We start from the raw sequence: 20592 nt of genomic DNA on the forward strand, positions 1-20592 counted from the left end.
TACAACTTTCAGCATATCCCACATTGCCAATATAATGCCTCCTTTAGTTACATCCCAAAGCAATCGAGCTCCACTGGAACAGAATACTAAGAAGGAGGGTTACAGGGAACTTTCCTGCAGACATCACACAATTCTGTTCTGCTCTGCTTGAAGTACCTGTATGTAAACCGCTTTGAGTGTGGTTGTAAAACTACAAAAAGGCAGTATAAAAGTTCCTATCATTTTCCCTTCCCCTTTCCTCTCTGTAACTTAGAAACAAATTAGAATAATGATCAACAGGAATTTAAAACATTGCAGCAACAAAGAACTAATGTGCAGAACAGGCAGGCATCGGTTGTAAAAATTCACCCACTCCATGATTCCAGGAGGCATACCCTTCGACAATGAGTTTCCCTGAAGCCACCAGCATAAGCTGTTCTTCACTGTCCCTGTCCATGGGAGCTGCATCTGAAGAGAGTGCCTCTGAGGGGATCACTGAAACAGAAGAGCATCTTGGAGAGGCCGCATGTGTGCCCTGGCCTAGGGAACAACCTCCAGGGAGGCTGCAATGGAACCGAACACCTGATGGTAATGCCACCTGAAGGATCCAGCTCTGTTGACTTATCAGAATTTGGTGTTACAAGATCTGAGCATTTGGGAAGCTGCACTACCTATGTTTAAATGCAAGAAGAATTTGACTGTTGCACAGATGTTAGCGTTGATTAAACTATGAGACAATCGTCAATTGATGATTTTGCAAGCAGACAAAAGGGGTGCAGTGGTTGTGACAGTTGACAGATGTCATAACTTATAAACTCCTTGAGGGGAACCCTTTGCCTACTATTAAGAATGATTTAAAGTTTTTGGTGGAGAGTGCTGTAAAGAAAGGTATGCTGACCAACAGGGAGGGTGCTTTCTTCTTTCCACCTTATCCATCTACCCCCGTATATATTTTCTCACCAAAATCCACAACAATATTATGTTTATGTTTATTTGTTACAACATCATAGCAGTTTATATAATATAAAACAGGAAGAAGAACTCCCATCATCAAAAGAAAAGTAAAATCTGAAATAAAAAAAATACAAACTAAAATAGAAAACATAAAATGTTAAAAATATAAAGGCTGCAACTGCAAATCTCTCCCCCAGTGTTCACATCAGCATAATAGTAATTCTCCTTTGAGGAAAAAAAAGTAGAGCCTAAGAAAATGTTAATTCAAAAACATGACTTTTTAACAAACTTCTAAATTTAATATAAGATTCACTATATAAATCTATTGGCAAAGAATTCTATAAATAAGGTACAGAAGCAAAAAGCAGAATTACGTGTAGAAGTCAATCTCACCAGGTAGACTGAAGGCAAGGACAATTGATGACTATTATAATGCAAAGTTCTAACAGGTTTATACGGAATCAAAGTTAAGGTCAAAGCGTTATACATTAATCGGAACTTTATCGGAAGTCAATGAGATTCTTTCAAAAGTGGAGTGATGTGATCATATCTATGAGCATTAGTTAACATTCTAATAGCAGTCTGAAATTTTTTGAGAGCTATTTTTGGAAGACCCATATAAACAATATTGCAGTAATCCAACTTTGAAGTAACCAATGCATAAATCAAAGATTCACAGCAAGTTTTATCTATATAATGACGTATTAATCGAACTTGACATAATGATGCAAAGCAAGATCTAACGACAGAAGTTAATTGCAAGTTCAATGACATGAAAATATCTAATTGGATTCCCACATATCTCATATTATTCAATAGTGTGATTGATTGATCACGCAAAAAGAGAGCAATAGTAGGAGAACTAGAAGTATTGGTAATCCAAATACCAGTGGTTTTTTGAGAGTTCAGAACAAGTTTATTAACTATAGTCCATTCGTGTGTTAAATCAAGATTATTCAATCTTTGTGGAACTACTAATAAAATGTCATCTACATAAAAATAGCTCTTAATTTGAAATTCTTGGATCCTTGATGCCAAAGGACTCAAGATGATGTTGAATAATAACGGAGAAAGTACTGAACCCTGAAGTACACCACAAGTAAGTTTGCTAGAATGAGAATTAGAAGATGAGAATGATACTCTAAACGTTCTGTTGGTTAAAAAGAATTCAAACCATTTCAAAACAGCCCCTGAGAGACCTAAAGATGAGCATGAGAGGTTCGCTGTTGCAGCCAGCAGGACAGTTTATTGATTATATTTTGCAACCCAGTGCAAGAGCGGTGAGGTCATATTCATTTTTTGCAATCAATTTCAGCTATTCAAGTAACTAAATTGGATATTTTGGTAACAATGGATATTACTTCACTGTATACTATGATACCTCAACAGTTCGGACTAGAAATTAAATAGGATAATTTGAACACCAGAACATCTAATCTATGTATAACAACAGACATTTTGATGCAATTCTCTCATTTGGTAAACAATAGATATTATTTTCTTTTTTTGTGGTGACTTTTACCTTCAAACACAAGGGGTGGCAATGGGTGCCTCCCTAGCACAATCTGTAGCCATGGTATACGTGGCTCGCATTGAAGAAAAATTGATCTATGGTTCAGAGTGGTTTTAATATGTCAAAATTTGGAAGAGATTCCTGGACAATATCTTTTTTGTTTGGTTTGGAACACAGAGTGAATTGAGCAAGTTTTTACAGTAGATAAACATATGAGACCATCATTTGCAATTTACGGCACAACATCATTTGACTTCCATTGACTTTTTAGATGTCCAAGTGTTTAAAAATGGAAATGCTTTAAATACTTCATTATATCACAGAAATGCATTTTTGCAGTCTGAAAGTTTTCATCCTTATTCTCTTAAATCTAGCAAACCAGTGGGTCAGTTTTTGCAACTTCATTGGATTTATTCATCCTAGGAGGATTTTAAAGTTTTGTCTGATGACCTGGAGCCCTGATTTTTAGATCTTGGTTACCCCCAAAAAATTATTCATAAGGCATATACACGGGAAAGATATGCTCAGCGGGAATTATTGTTACAATATAAGAATAGACCACAGGGAGACATGTTGATAGCTGTGTTTCCTCATTCACAATATAATTCAACGACAATATCTATATGTATGAAACATTGGGAAATTCTATCCTTACATTCGTGTTTTAAGGACTGACCAATGGTTTTTTTTTTGTATAAACTGTTTATTCACAAAAGCAGGAAATACACGCATAACATAGGAATCTCAATTTTGTTTTCCAAGACAAAACAAAAGGCAACCACCCAACAAGAGACCCTAGACAACATTGAGAGTCCAGGCTTGTGTTCTGATAGCCTGGAGCCCTCCAGATCCAATCCGAAAAGCAACCCACCCACCCATCTCAGCCCCAGCCCCCAAAACCCCTCCCTCAACCCACTGGCAATACAGAGACTACTGGCTTCCGCAAACGATTGACCACCTGGCTTTTTATCATAGGGGGCAAAGTATCCAAATAGGAGGCCCAAATGGACAGAAAAAGCTTGCTCCGAGATCAAGAAAACCAAGCGGACATGGACTCCCAGACCATTAAAAGATGAAATTTATTGCGCCAATACCAGATGGTGGGTGGGGAGTCCTGAATCCAATGATTAAGAATACATTTCTTCCCCACAATATAACCCTTACGAATAAGCAAACTGTCGCCTGCAGAAAGTCCACCCAAATAGCCCTCCGCCAAAAAAATAGTCCCTTCCACCGACGAGGGGAGCTGATATCCCACCAAAGATTCCAAATAACACCGGACCTCCAACCAAAAGGCAGAGATAGAGGCACACAACCACACCCCATGTGCCAGAGAGTTAGCTACCCGGTAACATTTCAGACAAATAGCTGTAGGGGCACACCCAAAATAAAAGGCCTGTTGCTGAGAAACATAACCCCGATGGAGGACCCAAAATTGACATTCCTGAAGCTCAGCGCTCTGCACCACCCGAGGAATCAGTTGCACCAAAGGAGCCAAGGATGCCACCCGCGGGCGACATCCCAGGTCCCGGGCCCATAAAGTCAAAAGCCGCTGGTAATCCCGCCTAGGCTGCAAAGCCACCAATCGACGATGATATTAAGAGATAGAAAGCCAATCCCACTGAGCATCAAAGAAAAATTTGTGTAAAGTGACCTCAAAAGACTGAGTTAAAGAGTCTCTGGGCAAAGAGGCTACATAATGAGAAAGCTGCATATAAGCAAAATGATCCGTCGTACCCAAGGACCAGGACGCCTGGAGAGTCAAAAAGGGAACAACACTGCCATCCGTCTGTAGAAACTGCTCCAAAGAGCGGAGCCCCTTCCGCACCCAACGTTTGAAAACAACATTCTCCTGTCCAGGACTAAAGTCCGCATTGCCCACTATGGGCAGCAAAACAGAACTAAAAGGGAAATGACCCCAAAACTAAGAAACACATCTCCAAGCCCGACGGAGCGGCTCCACCAAGCAACTACGGGCCCCAGGGCCCAATCGCACTTTCCCATCCCAATGTAAAAGATAAGGCAGAGCCCACAGAAAGAAATAATCAACCTCCAACTCCCGATCAGTATACTGAGAACTGAGAAAAAGCCAATCCCAGACATGCCGAAGCAAGCAGGCCAAATTATACAGATGAACCGAGGGAAGACCCAAACCACCCAATGCCCAGGACCCTTGAAGAAAAGATCGATGCATTTTACCTTTCTTGCCTCCCCAGCAAAATGAGATCACCAATCTCTGGAGACTCAGGAGATCCTTTTTCAAAAGAAACAAAGGAAGCGTTTGCAAGACATATAACCATTTAGGGAAGATAATCATGCGAAAGAGATGAACACGGCCCAATAATGAAAGAGGAAGATTCAGCCAGCGACACAAGAGCCCCTTAGTCTCCTGCAACAAGCGATCAACATTCAAACGGTACAACGCGGAGACATCCATGGACAACAAAATACCAAGGTACCTAAAAGAGTGACCCGCCCAACGCAAAGGAAAATCCGGTCCCCAATCCACCCGCAAAGAGTCTGGGAACGCCAAAGCCTCCGACTTCTGCTGATTCAAACGGAACCCAGAGAAATCCCCATACTCACGAAAACACTCCAAGAGGGCAGGGAGGGAGGCCCGAGGGTCCGTCAAATAGACCAAAAGGTCATCTGCGAAAGCTGCCAGTTTAAAATGATGAGCCCCCACTACCATGCCCATGACGTCCGGGTTACCCTGAACATCCCGAATAAGAGGATCTAAGGTCAAAATAAATAACAAAGGCGACAGGGGGCAACCCTGGCAAGTACCCCTACAAATTGGAAAAGGATCGGAAAGAGTGTCATTGGCCCACACACGGGCCACCGGGTCTACATAAAGAGTCCGCACCGCCTGAATAAACCAAGGGCCTAGACCATACACTCGCAAGACCTCAAACAGAAAACCCCAATCCACCTGGTCAAAGGCCTTCTCGGCATCAAAGCTGATTATCAAAGAAGGCACCTGATCCTGTGCAGTCCGTTCCAGAGCCGCCAAAATACGGCGTACATTTTTAGCAATCGCGCGGCCCTTCACGAAGCCAACCTGCTGATCGGAAATAAGACTCGGGAGTACCAAGGCAAGACGGGTAGCCAAAATTTTTGCGAAAAGCTTAGCCTCAAAGTTCAACAAGGATATCGGTTGGTACGACTCGGGTCTATTCGGATCCTTCCCAGGTTTGAACAAAACGATGAGCTGAGCTATATTCAAGTGGCGAGGAAGCACCCCCAACCCAACCGCCTCATTAAACACCAAAGCCAACAAAGGCGCCACCTCAGCTCGCAAAATCTTATAAAACTCACTACGTAGACCATCCGGGCCAGGAGACTTACCCAATGCGCTAGCCTGGATAGACCGCTCAATCTCCTCCGCCGTAAACTCAACCTCCAACTGCACCTGAGAAGAATCCGAAAGAGTCGGGAGATCCTGACCAGCCAAATATACCGCCCCATCTAGCGGAGGATCGGAGGGAGCAGAATATAGGTGCTCAAAAAAATCTCGCAAAACCCTATTAATGTCCCTATCAGTAAGCACTATCTCCGAGTTCCACGTCTGAAGAGAAGCAATACGCGTGCTACCCCGCTGCTGTCGAACTAACTTTGCAAGAAGTTTGCTGCTCTTATTCGCAAAACGATAAAGATGAAACCTATAATGCTTCATAGACCTACGAGCATGTTGGTGTAACAGAGAATTAAGCGAACACTGGGCCTCCAACAATCGAGCACGATCCGGGAGTGCCCGGGTACTGCCATAACGTCGACGGAGAGAAGAAACCAATCTCTCCAGCCGAAGCAGCTCTCGCTGGCGCGCTTTACGCTGAAAACTAACATAAGAAATAATCTCACCCCGAAGGACAGCCTTTGCCGTTTCCCACGCTAACGAAGGAGTGGCAAAATGAGCCGCATTAGTATCCTGAAAAAAGCGCCACCGGGCTACCAGATGTTCATGAAATTTGCTGTCACGATAAAGATGGCTAGGAAAGCGCCAACCACGAGGGGTCCCTGGCGTCCGAGATAACTGCCAGACCAGCGCCACCCACGCATGATCAGAGACCTCTATAGGTCCCAGCGTAGAATCTACTATCTCCGAAAACAAAGAGCGGGAACAAAGAATATAGTCTATACGGGATAAAGAAGCATGGGTCCGGGAAACGTGAGTAAAATCCTTCTCCAGGGGATGCAAGACTCTCCAGGCGTCCACCAAGTCGAGGGAGGCACAAAGAATTGCAATTCCAGTAGCAGATTTCCGAGATTCCCTCCCCACCCCAGACGAGCGGTCCCAAAGAGGATCCGCCACCTCATTGAAATCACCCCCCACCACCAGGGGAACATCTCCATAGACAGACAGAAGATCCGCTAAGTGATGAAAAAATCCCACACCCGGGCTATTGGGGGCATAAAGATTGCAAAGAATATAAGGTTTAGAGTTCAAACTAACCGAAGCAATCACATATCTACCCTCTGGGTCTTTAAGGACATCCCGTACCACCAAATGAAGATGTTTACCCACCAGAATAGCCACCCCAGCATTCTTACCCAAAGCAGGGGAGTCCAGGACGTCTCCCACCCACCAGGTTCGCAACTTGGCATGCTCCGCAGCTGTCAAATGCGTTTCCTGCAGAAAGGCCACGTCCGCCCGGTTCCTCCGAAGCTGTCGAAGCACCTTCTGTCGCTTTATGGGGGAATGAATGCCCCCCACATTCCAAGATAATAGCTTAAGGGACATAAAAGTGAAACAAAAATAACCAACAAAGAATCAAAAAATTCAAAAGCCTAGGAAGAGGCGTCCCAGCAAGCCCCCCTCCTAAGGCCATACCCATGCGGAAGCCAGTGCCAGCAGTCACCCTGGATCTAGAAGAACAACTCTCCCCACCCAACCCTCCCCTCCCCCCAAAACCAATCCAAACCCCAGAACCCAACCAACCTGCTCCTACCCCACCAAGCCCCTCCTGCCCCACCCTCCCCATCCCTTCCGGTCCCCGAAGGAAACCAATCACTACAGACGCCCCCTCCCCAGAATCCCCCGGATAACAACAAAAGGGACTAGGCTAGACCCCAAAGAGCAAATCAGACAGCCTTAGAACCCAGATCACTAACCCAAGACATCATATAATACCACAATGTCCCAGGATGGGCACCTCTACCCTGAAGATCCCAATCCCAGAACCCACCCATCCCAAGACAGCCCTCAAAAAATACACACCAAGAACCCCAAAACATGAGCTCAACAAGAACCACAACCCCCCACCCCAACACCACTCCCCCCCTCCTAGTCCAGTGCAACATACAAACAGCCCACCATACATCCCCAAACTCGCACCTCACCCCAGTCATCAAGCGCAACAACGCCCGCTCCAGAAGGTGGACCAGGACCGCCGGCCACCCGAAACAGCCCTGGCCGTTCAGGAGTGGAAAGAGACCCTGGGCCCCTTCAATAAACAGAAAAGCCCCACAAAACTACCCCGGGGCACAGTCACAGCTCAAAGCAAAAAAGCAGAGCAACACCACAGTCAAAGGCAGAGCCGGACAAGTCCAACCAAGGTCCTGACAGAACTCCAATGAGGAGCCCAGGGTTGCAGCCGAGCCCGAAGAAAGAGTATCTCCGAAGACAGACATTCATCAGGCCGGACCAGCAGTAGAGGAGATCACACCAGCAGCACTAGTAGAAGTCAGGTCCGCATTCCACGCACCCAACAGGTTCTGCGCCTCCGCTATGGTAGAGCAAAACTGAGTAGCGTCGTTGTGATGAACCCGCAACCGCGCGGGGTAGAGGAGGGCGAAGCGAACATGACGGGCTGCCAGGGTAGAGCACACCGGAGCAAATGCTCGCCGTTGCTGAGCCACTTTGGTAGAATAGTCCTGAAAACAGAGCACCCTGCCGTTTTGATAGGTGAGAGAGCGCTCGCCCCGAGCCGCCTGAAGAATCGACTGTTTGTGAGCATAGTTCAAGATCTTTGCTATTACCACCCGCGGCCGGGCCTGATGAGCAGAACGGAGGCCCAGGCGATGCGCCCGCTCAATACGGAGCGGGCCCAAATCAGCAGGGAAGGTGACGGAGGCAGCCAGCCAGGTTTCCAGTTCACCCCTCAAGTCCCGCTCCGACACAGCTTCTGGAAAACCAATGAAACGCAAATTGGACCAGCGAGATCTATTTTCCAGGTCCTCAATGCGGTCCTCGAGGGCAGAGACAAGGCGCTGATGTTGAGTCTGGGCGTCCTCCACGTGCTGCAGCCGATCCTCCACAGCACTCACCCGCTGCCGGAACGCTCCCACTTCCTGGCCCATAGCGTCCAACGAGGCTTGGACCATAGCCAGCTTGTGGTCCAGAGGCAGGAGTTTCTGCTCCAATACGAGCTCCATCGCCGCCGTGACTCCCGAAGTGATTTCGGCGATCCATGCCGGCCCCCCGTAGCGGCTCCAGGACTCGGCGGCGCCACCATTTTAAGGTCTCCCTGCTTGCCGCGGTCCTTTTCCTTGCGGGCCGATTTCATCGACATGCCCCTTTAAAATCGGCCCGGAACTCACCCACAGGATCCGGAGGGGTGGAAGTGACGGAGGGCCCAGTCCAAAGGCTCAAAAGCCGAAAAAACCCCCGAGAAGAAAGGGGAAACTGCGAAGGGCAGCGGGAGCGACACAGGCTAGCGTCTGTCCCGCTGCATGGCGTCACACCAATGTTTTTTCTTTCAGACATTAGAACATAGGAGAGATCTTGACTTATAGAAGAATGAATTATCAGCTTAATGATGAGGTTATATCGGGCCAGCAGAAATGTGAATCCTGTCAGTGGTGTGATTGGGACCAAATTGGAGTCAAGTGGAGAGATCCTCAAACATTTTGGATGTTTTCAGCCAGAGTGAATACCACTTGCAACTCTTCTTACTGTATGTTATATACTGCATTACTTTTCCTTGTGGACTGGTATATTTGGGGGAAAAAACTTCTTGTTCTGTAAAGACAAGATTAACTGAGCACAAATCACAAATTAATTAGTCAGTCACAATGGCTCCATTGGTAATGCATTGGATGGAGAAAAAAACATATTATTGATTATTTGAAATGGAGAATTTTGGACGTATTCAGTTGGGGAGGGGGAGTAGTGGATTTTTCAGCTAAACAGTTCAACCTGCAGGACTGAATTTAGAAATTGGATGGATGTCTGCAATCTAATTTCATTCAATCAGCTGGTAGAGTGGGCTGTAGTCCTGATTGGCTGACACACATCATATGATACATCCCCTATAAAAGAATTTGAAACTCAGGTGCTCAGTTCTTATGAAGAAGCTGAGGAGAGCAACTCAGAGCTGAAGGGGATTTTTTAAAATTATTTTATTTATATTCTAACTAATAAATTCACAAGCATCCACTTGTTTAAGAAATATAGAGATTAAGAAAAAGTTACACAAAGAAGAAAAAATAAAGAAGAAAACATAACAGTTACTTACTCTTCATTAGACCAAAATTCTGTAGGGGGGAGGGAAAAAGAGATAAGGAGATCTCTAATAGGAAACTTTATATACTTTAAAGAAAACTAAGCTTAATGTATAACTTCATCTTTTCATCATACCAACCCTATACATTCTGGATTAACTTCTTAGTATCTAAAAATACTCAAAGCTGATCAGGAGCAACAAAAGACATATTTTATCCCTGCATATCTAACTAGACATTTACAAGGGTAGCTCAATAAAAGGTAGCTCCTAAACTTTTTACTTCTTGTCTCATATTCAAAAACAATTTCCTACATTCTTGAGTTGTCTTTGTCATATCAGGGAAAACCCAAATTCTTTGCCCATAAAACAAAGTTTGTGAAAAATGAAAATATACATGCATAATAGCATTCAAGTCTTGCTCAAATACAAAAGAGACAAGCAAGGTAGAATGAGACTCAATTTCTACTAATGAGCTTTTAAGTAGATCAGACAAATTATTCAAATCCATGCCTTATGCATTATTAACTTCTGAGGAGTTTTCTGGTTTCTGTTTTACAGGTAAATAATATATTCAGTTAATAGGAGGTAAAGATTCAGAAGTAAATACAATATTTTTGAACATATCTCCAGATGTAACTCCTGTAGATTTAGGAAAGTTTAATATTCTAATATTCCGTCTCCTGTTGAAATTCTCAATTTCTTCGATTTTCCTTTGAAGAAAGTTTATCTTTCACAAAGTTTGCTGATAAATTTTGTAAAGAAGCTACTTCTTGATTTATCTAGTCAAATCTATTAGAAGTTTCAGTTGTAATAGCTTCAATCTAATATAATAAAACCCTAAGCACGCATGCGCACTGTTACCTGCATGGTTCCGTTTTCCATGAGCTGTAGGGCCCCGCTGGCAAGAGTGCACATGTGCGCTTCTACTCCCTCCCTCCCTCACTGTAAGTTTGCCACTGTCGTTCGCCGCCCTCTCCCCTCCCCCATGCACCCATTCCCGGCACACATGAACCCCCATTGACCCTCCCACCGCGAGACGCACAAACCTCCCGGCTCCAGCAGCGGCCACATCACACTAAAGACGCTGCTTCGCGGCCTTCCCATGCTCTGATTTCCTCTGCCGGCATCTCAAAACATGGGAAGGCCGCAAAGCAGCGTTTTTAGTGTGATGCGGCCACTGCTGGAGCCGGTAGGTTTGACGGTCATCTCGCGGTGGGAGGGCTAGTGGGGTCGGCTGCATGGCGGCGATAGGGGGGGGAGAGGGTTCTACTGCACAGAGGGATGGCTGGCAGGCAGGTTGGCTTCAGAGGGTGTGGGAGGGACAAAGTATGGAAGGCAGTGAGGGAGAGCAGGGAAGAGGTACTGCTGGACTGGGTGAGCAGGGAAGAGGTGCTGCTGGAAAGGGGGAGCATGGAAGAGGGACAGGGGGAGCACGGAAAAGGGACAGGGGGAGCACGGAAGAGGTGCTGCTGCAAAGAGAAGTGGGTTGGGGGAGGAAAATGCTGCTGCTGCACAGGAGAGGGGGAGGGTATGCTTCTGCTGCTGGAAAGGGGGAGCAGGGAAGAGGGACCGTGGAGCAGGGAAGAGGTGCTGCTGGCGGGGGGTGGGGGGGAGTTCTACTGCACAGGGGGATGGCAGGCAGGCAAACTGGCTTCGGAGGGTGGGGGTGGGACAAAGTCTGGAAGGCAGTGAGGGGGGAGCAGGGAAGAGGTGCTGCTGGACCAGGGGAGCAGGGAAGAGGTGCTGCTGGACTGGGGGAGCAGGGAAGAGGGAAAAGGGAGCAGGGAAGAAGTGCTGCTGGACAGGGGGAGCAGGGAAGAGGGGCAGGGGGAGTACAGAAGAGGTGCTGCTGGACAGGGGGAGCAGGGAAGAGGGACCGGGGGAGCAGGGAAGAAGTGCTGCTAGACCGGGGGAGCAGGGAAGAGGGACAGGGGGGAGCACGGAAAAGGGACAGGAGGAACACAGAAGAGGTGCTGCTGCACAGAGAAGTGGGTTGGGGGAGGAAAATGCTGCTGCTGCTGCACAGGAGAATGGAGGGGGAGGGTATGCTTCTGCTGCTACTGCACAGGGAAGTGGAGTGGGGAGGGAAATGCTGCTGGTGAGAAAAGGAGGCTGGGGATAAAAGGGAAAAGATGGGAGAAGAGGGCCGGGGGGGGGTAAAAATGGGTTTGGAGCTGAGGCTGAAAATAGGGTACATGTGAGGGAAGGAGGCTTTACTAGCACCCGTTAATGTAACGGGCCTAAACACTAATATTAGATAATAAACTGTCAATTTTACTCACAATAAGTTTTCCTGTTCATTTAGGGCTCCTTTTATCAATAATAATAATAATAATAACTTTATTCTTCTATACCGCCACAATCTTGCGACTTCTAGGCGGTTTACAATCAAGAGTGCTGGACATTCAGCGAAATACAATAAGTAGATATTCAGAGGAAATACAGAGATCAGAGACCTCAGGAGGCAATAGTATAGAAATACAAGGCGTGCTACGGGGGTTAGCGCGTCGGACATTTCATCACGTGCTAACCCCCGCGGCAGCCTAAAATCCTAACGCCTCGTCAATGGAGGCGTTAGGTACTAGCGCGGCAGGCGGTTTAACGCGCGGTATTCCACGCGTTAAACCGCTACCACGCTTTAGTAAAAGGACCCCTTAGTCATAGCAGATTTGAGTCTTTGAAGAGCCTTCCATATATTCTCCATAGTCACCACTGTAAAGGAGCTTCCTTTCCGAGTTCCTTGGGTGTTCAAAAACACGGCCACTTGATCCGCTTGTGCCCCTCTCTAATTGGGTGTAGTAACCCCTTCTGGGCCACATCCTGCTCCATTATCAGACTCTAGCACCGGATACGGTGGAGGTCGGGTAATCGAAGGTGATAAAGATGTATCCAATTCCAAAACTCCAGAGGCTTTTTCCTCTAAAGCAAATGCGGGAAACTCAACTCCGGTAAGTGATGATTGTCCGGCTGAATAGGGATTCAACCAGACAGTGCTCTCATGTTGAGTATGCGGCACTGTACTGAAGAAAGGCAAAAAAAGAACAAATTTGCCAACTGAAGAATCTTGGCAAGGACAAGACGGAGCACTAACGCTAACTTCTAACACACCACCATCTTAACCATTCCCCCCAGCCTATTCAGTGATGGGGATTTTTGTGAGTTTAATCAAGTGATAGGAAATATATTTTTTAAGATGTTCACTTCCTTATTGTAGGAGCATGTTTAATGCCTTGCATTTTTGTTAAAATGGTGTTTTGTTTTTCTTCTTTTTTTTTCAGGAGTCTGTTTGTTCTGATGCAGCAGTCGGAACATATCTATGTCAGCAAATGGCTCTCCCATGCTGAAATAAGATAAGTTTTGCTATTTTTGAATATTTCAGTTTAAAGCACAAGAATTATAAAACCAATTTTGATAAACAAAATATACATGACTAAGATGAACTCACAATGAACTTTCTGGACGTATGTCCACATGATATTGATACATCTCTGATCATAAATAAACATAGCTATCCTGTTTAGTTAACCATTAAGATATTGTGTGTGATATTGGATCAGGGCTTGACTATGAAGAATTAGATGAACTCTTTGGTTAGAAAGAGCTTTTTTACCTTTTGGAAGCTTCGATCCATAAGGGCTTATTTTGATGCTTCGTCATTTAGACTTTTGGTGCAGTCCCTTATACTCAATCAGCTCAATTACTGTAATATTGCCTATTTGGCAGTATCTCAGAGAAATATGCAGCGACTGCGTATAATTCAAAATGCGGCGGTTAGATTGATCTTTAGGTTGAAAAAATATGACCATATAACACCTTTCTTTCGAAAACTGCATTGGCTGCCAGTGGAGGTGTGGGTGAAGTTTAAGTTTGCTTGTTTTTGTTTCAAGGTTTTCTGTGGTCTTACCCCTAAATATTTAACCGATCTCTTTTCCTTTGCAACTAATAAACACAGAGTTCACATTCCACCTGTTAAAGGTTGTAAACTTAAAAAAAAAAAATCACCCAACATCTTTTGTTGTATCAGGCGGCATTATGGGGCAAGGATTTGGAATATTTGATCAGATCCTCCAATATGTGGAATTTAGGAGGCATTTAAAGACATATCTCTGTTCTAAATATTTGGGTAACTAGTTTTCAATCTACCTATACATCTTAAACTCTGTAAACCGCATAGATCTTTATAGTCCTATCTTCTAAATATTTGAGCATCTAACTCAACTTAATTGAGATAGGAAGGTGGGATCTCTCAGAGAGAGAAAGAGATAATGGTTATTGTGGATGGACAGACTAGATGGGCCATTTGGCCTTTATCTGCTGTCATGTTTCTATCCTACTTTTTGTAAACCGAATAGAACTTCACGGTCCTGCGGAATATAAGTTGATTGTTATGTTATGTTAATAGTCACATCTGAGAAGTCCTTAAAAAGAGCATTTAAGTTGGCATAGTAGGATATACTTCTGTGTCTGACTATAGTTAAGCAGTAGGAATCAAGATCTGTTGCTCGAGTTTCTGTTAGCATGGCTCGGGAAGAAAAACATGGCCCTGAGCCGTGTCAAAATGAATGTCCAGATACTCTAAACCAGGGCTGCCAAAGTCCCTCCTCGAGGGCCGCAATCCAGTCTGGTTTTCAGGATTTCCCCAATGAATATGCACTGGTCGCCATACATGAAGAAGGACATGGTACTACTCGAAAGGGTCCAGAGAAGAGTGACTAAAATGGTTAAGGGGCTGGAGGAGTTGCCGTACAGTGAGAGATTTGAGAAACTGGGCCTCTTCTCCCTTGAAAAGAGGAGCCTGAGAGGGGACATGATCAATTTACTCCAATTTTTTGAGACCGTAAACGAGCAAATTGATAGTGGGAAGCCTGTGGACATAATATACTTGGACTTCCAGAAAGCGTTCGACAAAGTTCCACACGAAAGACTTTTCAGGAAACTACAAAGCCATGGCATAGAGGGAGATATACAAAGATGGATAGGCAAATGGCTGGAAAACCGAAAGCAGAGAGTGGGCATAAATGGGAAGTTCTCCGACTGGGAGAAAGTGACTAGTGGTGTACCCCAGGGCTCGGTACTTGGGCCGATCCTTTTTAATATTTATATCAATGACCTGGAGGAAGGAACATCCAGTGAGATCATCAAGTTTGCAGACGATACAAAACTATGCCGGGCAATCAGATCGCAGGAGGATAGAGAGAAACTCCAGAGCGACTTGTGTCGGTTAGAAACATGGGCGGAGAAATGGCAGATGAAGTTCAATGTGGAGAAATGCAAGGTAATGCATTTAGGCAATAAGAATAAGGAATACGAGTATACAATGTCAGGTGCAACTCTGGGGAAGAGTGAACAAGAAAGGGACCTGGGTGTACTGATAGATAAGACCCTGAAGCCGTCGGCACAATGCGCAGCAGCGGCAAAGAAGGCAAATAGAATGTTGGGCATGATAAAGAAAGGAATCTCGAGTAGATCGGAGAAAGTTATAATGCCGCTTTATAGGGCAATGGTCAGACCACACTTGGAATACTGCGTCCAACATTGGTCTCCCTACCTAAAGAAGGATATAAAACTGCTGGAGAGGGTGCAGAGACGAGCAACAAAACTGGTGAAGGGTATGGAGAGACTGGAATATGAGGATAGACTTATAACACTGGGATTGTTCTCCCTTGAGAAAAGGAGAATGCGTGGGGATATGATCGAGACCTTCAAAATACTGAAAGGAATCGACAAAATAGAGCAGAGAAGATTATTTACACTGTCCAATTTGACACGGACTAGAGGACATGGAATGAAGCTGAGGGGGGACAGGTTCAGGACTAATATCAGGAAGTTCTGCTTCACTCAGAGAGTGGTTGACACCTGGAATGCCCTCCCAGAGGAGATTATTGCGGAATCGACCGTCCTAGGCTTCAAGAGCAAACTAGATGCATATCTCCTTAAGAGAGGCATATAAAGATATGGTGGACTATAAATTACGTAGCAAAAATGGATGGAACACTAGTGATGTATATAACGTGATTTAAATCAAGGGAAAAAAGACCTCAAAATACCCCTAAAATGTGAGCAATAAAGTCACAAATATTTTGGGGTTGGGTATCATCACTGGTCAAAAACCCTTGAAGTATTTTTAATATTTTTACTTTTAATTAATTTTTAATATTTTTAAATATTTTTAAAATATTTTTTCTATTAATGTGAATATAGTGTATATCATTTTTATATTCGCATTTTCTTTCTCTGGACAAATGAGCATATAAATGGCTAGCAACTGTTAGTTTAATACCAAAGTAATCATCATGCTTATATAACCCAAATATAAGCATGATGATTACTTTGGTATTAAACTAACAGTTGCTAGCCATTTATATGCTCATTTGTCCAGAGAAAGAAAATGCGAATATAAAAATGATATACACTATATTCACATTAATAGAAAAAATATTTTAAAAATATTTAAAAATATTAAAAATTAATTAAAAGTAAAAATATTAAAAATACTTCAAGGGTTTTTGACCGGTGATGATACCCAACCCCAAAATATTTGTGACTTTATTGCTCACATTTTAGGGGTATTTTGAGGTCTTTTTTCCCTTGATTTAAATCACGTTATATACATCACTAGTGTTCCATCCATTTTTGCTACATTACATGATTATTTGGACACTATTTTGTTTTCCATTCTTTCATTCAGCTGGGACTATAAATTACGCCAGGTGTACACCTGGCGGGGCCTCCGCGTGTGCGGATCGCCGGACTTGATGGACCGAAGGTCTGATCCGGTGATGGCAGTTCTTATGTTCTTATGTAAAACATTCAAAATACTGAAGGGAATAGACTTAGCAGATAAAGAGAGATTGTTCACCCTCTCCAAGGTAGGGAGAACGAGAGGGCACTCTCTAAAGTTGAAAGGGGATAGATTCCATACAAACGAAAGGAAGTTCTTCTTCACCCAGAGAGTGGTAGAAAACTGGAACGCTCTTCCGGAGTCTGTTATAGGGGAAAACACCTTCCAGGGATTCAAGACAAAGTTGGACAAGTTCCTGCTAAACGGGAACGTTCGCAGGTGAGGCTGGACTCATTTAGAGCATTAGTCTTTGACCTGGGGTTCGCTGCCTGGGCACGATGGACCACTGGTCTGACCCAGCAGCAGCAATTCTTATAAGATCTATTAGCATACAATGAAAGCAGTGCATGCAAATAGATCTCATGCATATTCATTGGGGAAATCCTGAAAACCCGACAGGATTGCGGCCCTCGTGGAGGGACTTCGACACCCCTACTCTAAACTCTGGGTTGGTTCTAGGTGGCTCTTCTTGAAGTTGACTATGCAGCCTTGCTCGCACTCCCTTTTGGACGGAGCTCTGATTAGCCAATTGTCCTGATAGGGATATACATCTGGATTCCCATCTTTAGGAGATGGGCTGCAACCACCACCATTACCTTGGTGAAAATGTGGGGGGGGGGCTGTTGCTAATCTGAATGAGAGAGTTGCAAACTGGAAATGCTCCTGAAGTACATGAAACCTCAGCTATTTCCTGTGGCCCAGAAAGATGGGAATATGCAGATCTGCTACTATTTATAAAAAGCCTGGATTCTCTAACCGGCACAGATTTTTTAGGTGTCGGTAGACACCCAAGCTCAGTAAATATGAGCCATTTAAATTATGTTTTTAACTGAGTTTCAAGGTGCCTAAAAAATCTGCAATGGAATTGCGCCTCTGTAGGTACTTTAGGCTGCCTAACACCACTGTGGGTGTGACTAATGCTGGAAGTAGTGTTAGATGGCCTAAATCAACTATGGAGATGCAATTCATATCAAAGGTAGAACCACTTTTTTTAAGGCATCTGCCGACAATGGTGCTGGTTATAGAATCTGGGCCATACTGCCTCTGCCAAAATAGGTTCTAATTTATATGCCAAATCAGACTTTTCAGAGAAACTTGAGCTTTGATTGAGAAGTAAACTTGCAAGGTGGCTCTCATGGGAAAATCATAACTTGGATTTAGAAACAGATTCTCTGTTGGGAAAATTCAAACAGACATTTTTGAATAGTTTAAAGGAGACAGCAATCACGTTTTAGGAATATCCCCCAAAATATGTCCTGCAACAGCTTCCATATGCATATGTTCCATATGTTTTCATGCAGATTTAAGCTGTCCTTGATGTTAAGTATATCTCTGGACTTCAAAACTGTTACATGGACACAGAGATTCATCCATTGCAGTTTTCTTTCATGATGTTCCACTTTACAAACTGTCTCCTTAGAAAATTTGCTAACTCCATAGTAAAAAAGGAGACCCCCAGGAAAGTGCAATCTCAGAGGTTTTAGGCACCGAGAAGTTCAAATTTCCACCATTATCATGCAAGTCTGATTTAACAGACCCACTTCTTGATTTTTGTTTGGCCCCTTACATTGAATCATATGCTTACAATTGTAAGTTCACCCAATCACCCATGGACACTGTAGGTATACATATCGGGCTAGCCTGCATCTCTGTCCTGAAACAAGAAGAAATATACTGCATGTCATCTCGGGGGGTCATCACTTTTAATTTGGCTAATGTTTTTCATTAACATACATTTCAGCACAAGCACTTTGAGTCACTTTATGGCTATAGTTGTACTTGGACATCTACTATCAACCTCTCATCATACAAGATAAGTGAACATGTTATATTAATAAAGAAGTGTTACTGTATGAGAGGTTTGGGACCTTAAAGAGCTGTGATGGTCCCACTACAATCATAGTTCTGTTGTTATCACAGATGATTTGGGTTATGAGTCTGAGCACTTTACAAATATTTATATAAATTAAATGACTTATTAGAGCTGTGATCAATTAGTGTGAATCTTAATTAATCATCACAGACTATTAGTTTTTTTCCCTATATTGAGTATATATTCCTATCTGACCAAACATCACTCGTCTTCCCAACATGTTAAGCACCTCCCATCTCTGTATCCCTATTCTTGCCTTGTCCAACATAACTGTTGTTTCTCTTCCCTATCCCACGTGTCAGCATCTCTCTGTCTTCCTTCCTGTCTCCCTCTATCTTGCCTCCCTCTCCTCTCCCCCCAGGGGTCCAGCAAATGTTCCTCTCTCTCCCCTCACTCCTGTTCTTTTTCTCCTTTGCAAGATCAGCATCTCTCCCTCTTTTTTCTTGCCTTGAAGATCCTGGTACCTCTGTCTCTCTCTTTATCCTCCCCCTTCCACATCCAGCATATCTTTCCCTTTCTGCACCCTCTTTCTTCCTCACCCCACTCATTGGATCTATCTTTCCTACCTGACTTCTTGTTCAGCACTTCTCTCCCTCATTTTTCCCTGATTTAGATCTGTCCCCTCTCTTCCCTGCCAAACAAAGTCCAGCAACTCCCTGTCCTCTATACCTAATGGTGCAGCAGCCCTGTGTCCCCTCCACTTCCCTTATGATCCAGAAACTCTATATCCCTTCTATTCCTCCACTCCTATTTCCAACAATTCCAAGTCCCCTCTTCCCCATCACCCTATGGTCACGCAACTGTGCCTCCTCTCCCCCCCCCCCAGCTCTATAACCCCGCAGCTCCATGTTGCTTCCCATCCCCATAGTTCTGCATCTCCATGTTCTTTCTCCCCCCTCCAAAAGAAGTGCAGCCTCAGTCCTCTAGCAGCTGGGAAGGGAGAGCTATGGAGACAGCAAACTGCATTTAACAAGGTTTTCAGTTCCAGGTCAAGTGGAGGGGAGGGTGGGGAGAACAAGTCTAGTGGCAGAGAAGGGGATAGGAGAGTGATACTAAACCTTGCAGTAGAAAGAGACAGGGTGATGCAGGTGATGTCATGTGGTGGAGGGATACAATGCGTATGTTCAGGCCCCTTAAACGTGCGAGCTGGAGATGGGGTCCAAATGCATGTGGCTTGGCATATCTGCGGTCCACAGGGATATTTAGGCAATCCAGATCCACAAGGGCCACCACAGACATTTTGAGGGGTGGGGTATATTGTATGGAGAAGGCAGTGTGGAGGGGAGGGGGGCTTACTTGGACCACTAGAGTCTTTTGTAAAGGGCCATGGGGTTTCCAGGGCCATGGGGCCATGGGGTATCCAGGTCACTAGGGACATTTTGAGGGTCAGAGAGTTCCGGATCTCTGATCCTACATTGCATGTTTATGGCAACCGTGAACCAGTGTACAATTTAGAGCTATGATTGTGTGCTAGATTTTAGTGCAGTTTTTACATCAGGAGCAATTTAATATGCAATGATTTGCATGCCCCACTGTCCTACCCTTTAGTGAATTGGTTAATGGCTTTATGTTTAATCTTTCTTCCTGTATCGAGAGCAAGACTAGCAAAGAAGAATCATGAGTAAACAGCTGTGCTAGTGGGTAATGCAGAATTATGGCATCAGCCCCTTAATATAGTGGTGAGAAAGCAAGCCAAAAAATCATTTTGGCATATCATGCCAATCCCCTTTGCATGTCATCTGCATGATAAGGACCACAACGCCTCAAGCAAGGGATATTAAATCCTTGCACAATTATCAGTTTCATGGATCTCTTTATTATTCCTTGTTTGCAGCCCTGCATCCCCTGGTTCCCCCCTCCTACAAAGGTTCCAGGGTGTTAGTTTCCCGTTTGCTTTGAAGATGAGTCACCTGCTTCTTTTGTTTCCCACATGGATCAACCCTCTGATTACTTCTTCCTCTCCATATCAAAAAGGGATCCAGCAAAA

At 44.4% G+C, this 20592-nt stretch overlaps 1 protein-coding gene across 4 annotated transcripts in view; it reads right to left on the reverse strand.

Moving 5' to 3' along the window:
* TTC23L (tetratricopeptide repeat domain 23 like) overlaps nucleotides 1-20592 on the reverse strand; it is a 94820-nt gene that overhangs the window by 73713 nt on the left and 515 nt on the right. The window contains exon 2 of one of the 4 annotated variants that reach the window (XM_033933045.1): nucleotides 18318-18386. The exons of 2 other annotated variants lie outside the window; for them this stretch is intronic. In XM_033933045.1, the coding sequence (XP_033788936.1) occupies nucleotides 18318-18379 (62 nt within the window). In that variant the 5' untranslated portion in view covers nucleotides 18380-18386. Of the gene's footprint in view, nucleotides 1-18299; nucleotides 18387-20592 lie in introns of those variants that run through there. One more of the 4 variants, XM_033933053.1, reaches the window with a different exon arrangement.

The sequence above is a fragment of the Geotrypetes seraphini genome, chromosome 1 (assembly GCF_902459505.1).
Source record: "Geotrypetes seraphini chromosome 1, aGeoSer1.1, whole genome shotgun sequence".
NCBI classification, from domain to species: Eukaryota; Metazoa; Chordata; class Amphibia; order Gymnophiona; family Dermophiidae; genus Geotrypetes; species Geotrypetes seraphini.